Source organism: Prosopis cineraria, unplaced genomic scaffold, assembly GCF_029017545.1.
Source record: "Prosopis cineraria cultivar Desert tree isolate PC_DT_omini unplaced genomic scaffold, ASM2901754v1 PC5, whole genome shotgun sequence".
Classification (NCBI taxonomy): Eukaryota; Viridiplantae; Streptophyta; class Magnoliopsida; order Fabales; family Fabaceae; genus Prosopis; species Prosopis cineraria.
The window spans coordinates 11,805,331-11,809,616 of NW_026555336.1; the positions used below are offsets into that span (position 1 = coordinate 11,805,331).

At 36.4% G+C, this 4,286-nt stretch overlaps 1 protein-coding gene across 1 annotated transcript; it reads right to left on the reverse strand.

The window, feature by feature from the left end:
* Window positions 1–882: 882 nt before the first annotated feature.
* Window positions 883–3,265, reverse strand: LOC129310750 (uncharacterized). Its single transcript, XM_054952667.1, has 4 exons — window positions 3,060–3,265; window positions 1,612–2,206; window positions 1,400–1,516; window positions 883–1,324 (listed from the first exon to the last, which is right to left on the reverse strand). Exons 1-4 carry the CDS (start codon window positions 3,263–3,265, stop codon window positions 911–913), a joined length of 1,332 nt encoding a protein of 443 aa, XP_054808642.1. The 3' UTR covers window positions 883–910.
* Window positions 3,266–4,286: the final 1,021 nt, after the last annotated feature.

The window sequence follows — 4,286 nt, forward strand, 5'->3', positions numbered from 1 at the left end:
CAACTAAAGTTAAAAATAAACAATAATAACAATTTACCCTGGATTGTGAGGAGCTAAAAATAACATGTTTCTTTTGCCTTTGATTTGAATGCATCAGTAATCTTTTGAGAATGGTACTCAACACTGTAGGTACTAGTGTTGTGCGGGCTAATAAATGAAAATTTTGTTATCAATGAGCCTGGCACTACAAAAGTATGATATAAGTACCTAAAATGAAAAAAAATAGAATCATTCACAACTAAAATTAAATAAATACCACAATAAGTAATAAAATTGAGAAAGTACCTGATGTATAAACTAATTTGTGTTGTTTGTAGCCAATCCTTGGTCAGAATCTCGTTAATATTTTCAGCTGCTAATTTTTCGCTAATTATTTCACCATAAATCTCCTTTTCAAATTCTACTTCACGGATCTCATTTTTCAATGTTGTCTGCATAATCATTTCAAGTGCATTTTGATGAGGATATTTCAACTGAGTAGATTCTGTGCTGGTCTTCCTTGCCTTAGTCACAGAGGTAGATCCTTTCGATGGCTTTCCTTTCGCTTTGATTGGCTTCTTTACAACTTCTTTAAATTTTGAGGACTACAAGATGTAAAATGGATTGGTAAGGCCGTAAGAAAATATGAATGATTTTAAAGAACCATCAATTATTATACCTGTAACTTAATGAGCTTTGAAGGCCAAGCCACATAAGTTCCAACGGCATCAAAAATCGTGAATATATCCTCATCTTCTATTTGCACTGGCAACTCAGCATCATTTTCTATTGGAATAGTTATAGTCACCTTTAAGTGATCAGCAGGCAACGGTCTGGAGTGTATAGTAACACTATTATCATTATACACAGATCCGATTGCCACAACACGACAATGTGGTGATTCTAACCATAATTGACATTGAGACTCGCCCTAAAAATTAAAAATTAATATCTTAAAAAAATGTGAAACATAATTTGTGAATAAAGAGAAGATAATAGAAAGAAAAATTATAACCTTAGGAAAGTCTTCTTTAGTATGGAAGGAGCAACTATCTTTATCACTGGGGCTACCTTGTGGCATATTTATAACTCCAATCATTTGCTCAAATCTCTTTTCCATTTGAGCTTGAAATTTTTTTTCCATTCTCGCCTCCATTTCTGCCATCCTTGCATTAAAATCATCTTCAGTAAAAATTTTAGACCGACGTCCAAAGTAGGTGCCCTGAGAAATGCCAAATCCAACTCCTCTAACACGACCAGAGACCTCTGGAGCTCCCAATGCCCTACCAAGGACATCCACATGCTCCCCCACATCATCTTGTGATATTGATTGTGATAATGCTTCCTGTTGAACAAATTGTAAACTAATTATTAAGTAAATAATGTAAATAAAGTAATACACTAAAATATTAATACTCACACAATCCTCCCAGACTTTTCGAGTGCGTTCATCAGGTAATTTGCCTTCTTTATCTTCTCGAGCAGTCTTCCAAACAAGAGCTCGAGAAATTGGAGCATTAGGTCCAACTTCTTCCCTCTATTTAAAGAAGATATTAGAATAATTAAAAAAATTTCCTTATATATATATATATATATAAGTAATATCAACAGACGATATTAATTGAAACTCACCAAACTATGTTCAATATCTGGATAGCTCTTTCTTCCTGCTCTATATTGAAAAGGAGTACTTGCGGCTCTAGAGCGATTGACCTGGCTGATCTGTTGAAATTCAGGCTGTTGGCGCATTTTAATAAATTCATCCCAATGCTCTTGCTGGATCTCTGGATACATTTTAGGAGGATGAGGATTGAATTCTTCATTTGCATCTTTTAGATGATATGTTGTGAGGGTAGCTCGAAACTTTCTATGAGCATATGCTGCTTTTCTCATGATATAATGCCTATGACTCTCATCCAGGTCAAAAGATATACACAAATCTTCCCATATATTATTTTTTGCTTCTTCAAGCTGTGGGTCATTTTTCTTTCTCCAGTCTGCAATGCAACAGGGAACATAATGACGAGCTAAGACCCCTATGTAACTGGCCAACTGAGGAGACTTAACTAATTGGCCCCTATCATTCCAATTTACTGGTAATTTACGACCAGCTGCTCGAGCCCGTATTACTGCTTTCATAACAGTTTTACCCCGTTTAACCTCCTTGAATGCTTCTTCTTCAGTGGGTGGAGCATCACCACTGTTCTCAGGTGGGGTAGCCATATACCTGAAAGGAAAAATGTAAATTTTTAACAACAAAAAAAAATTTAACAACTAAAATAAATTTTTAACAATTAAAAGGAAATTTAAATAAAGAACTTACAAGTGTTAAAATTTATTTTTTCTTTTTTTTTTTGTTTTTTCTTTTGTGTGTTCTACATATCCCTCATCAATCCAAATCCCTTCCGTGATCTTCTCTAATATAGAAGGCATTATCCCCAGTTGAAACATCAAATGTCCGTGATGTTCCCATGAAAGGGTCATCCTCAACATTGAAATCTTCATCCTCCTCATTACCCACTATTTTATTTGTTAAAAGAACAATCGACCAATTTTTATGCGCTGGATTGACACATAAAACACTTGTCGAGCTTGTGATGCCAAAATGAATGGTTCATCTTTATGAGCCACCTTATTAAGATCTACTTGAATAAAACCTAACTCGTCAATTCGAAAGCCGTTTTTATTGTCAACCCACGTGCAACAAAAGACAGGTTCGCGAAACTTGATATAATCCAATTCCAAATGTGCTCTATAATCCCAAAATATGACATCATTGCATAGATTGGATTCTTGTCTTTAAAACTAGAGACATGCATTGATTGAGCTTTAAGCGTTACACCACTATTCTGCATAGTGCTCCGAGCATCTTGACTTTTCGTATAAAATGTAAAGTCATTAATTACATAACCTGTATAAGAAAATACTTCAAATCCAGGACCCCTAGCCAAAAACCTCAACCTTTCTGATGGGTGAGACTCCTCAGAGATGCGAGATCTAAACCAATATATAAAGTGCCGGTTGTGATATGTTGCTAGCCATGTTTCATTTTTACCTTTATTCTGACTCTTAACTATTGCCTTGTGTTCGTTGATATATGGTTGAACTTCCTCAGTGTTGTGTAAAACATACAAGTGAACTTGCTCCATTGTGTCTTGTCTATGCTAATGAGTTTCTTCCCAATGATTCCACCTTGTTCACCTGTGGTGTCTTTTGTGTACTTTGGCAACCCAATGGCATCCACATTAGAGAGATATCCAGTACATAATTCAACTGCTTCTTCCATGATGTACCTCTCAACAATACACCCCTCGGGCCGACTTCGATTTTTTACATATCCTTTTAATACTTTCAAGTAACGCTCTACTGGGTACATCCATCTCAAATAAGCGAGGCCACACAACTTTATCTCTCTAACTAAGTGAAATGATAAATGAACCATGATGTCGAAGAACGAAGGCGGAAAATACATTTCCAGCTCGCTTAAAATCTTAGCTATTTCATGTTCTAGCTTTGGCAATTTTTGGGTCAATCACCTTGCTACAAATTGCCTTAAAGAAGAAACAAAATCTAGTAATTGTGGCTCGCACCTTCTTCGGCAAAATGGATCGTATACCAACCGGCAATAAATTTTCCATGATGACATGACAATCATGAGTCTTGAGACCTACTAGTTTGAGGTCTTTCATGGATACGAGGCTACTTACATTTGAAGAATATCCTTCTGGCACTTTAACTTCATGCAAGAATTCACAGAAAGCTAATTTTTCCTTTCTAGACAAGGTGTGAGCTGCTGGAGGTAAAAAAGTGCGTTTTCCCTTCCTCTCTGGTGCCAACTCTTCTCTTAACCCCATGCTAATCAAATCCATCCTTGCATTAATTCCGTCTTTACTCTTTCCTGAAATGTGGAGTAATGTGCCAACAAGACTATCGCAGACATTCTTTTCGATGTGCATTGCATCCAGGAAATGCCTAACATCTAGGGTCTTCCAGTATGGTAGCTCAAAGAATATGGACTTCTTTTTCCAACCATTCTTAACAATCTTACTTGCAAATGGTTTTCCAAATTCAATATTTAAATCTTTGACCTTTTCAAAAAGCTGCTCACCAGTTAATGGCATGGGAACTTACCCTTCTCCGGGTGGCCATTAAAGGCCTTCTTCAGTCGTCAGTAATGATGTGTTTGCGGCAAAAATCGTCGATGACCAATAAAGACATTCTTCCTACAATGTTCCAACCGCACTGAACATGTGTGCTCCTCACATACTGGACATGCATCTCGTCCTTTGATACTGTATCCTAATAAA

What these genes read in the sequence shown, in the direction of transcription:
- LOC129310750 (XM_054952667.1), bottom strand. Translation starts at nt 3,265, where the DNA reads ATGGAAGAAGCAGTTGAATTATGTACTGGATATCTCTCTAATGTGGAT. An exon ending in CATATATCAACGAACACAAG is followed by an intron (nt 2,207 to 3,059) that starts GCAATAGTTAAG and finishes TTTTCCTTTCAG; the next exon opens with GTATATGGCTACCCCACCTG. An exon ending in GAAAAGTCTGGGAGGATTGT is followed by an intron (nt 1,325 to 1,399) that starts GTGAGTATTAAT and finishes TTTGTTCAACAG; the next exon opens with GAAGCATTATCACAATCAAT.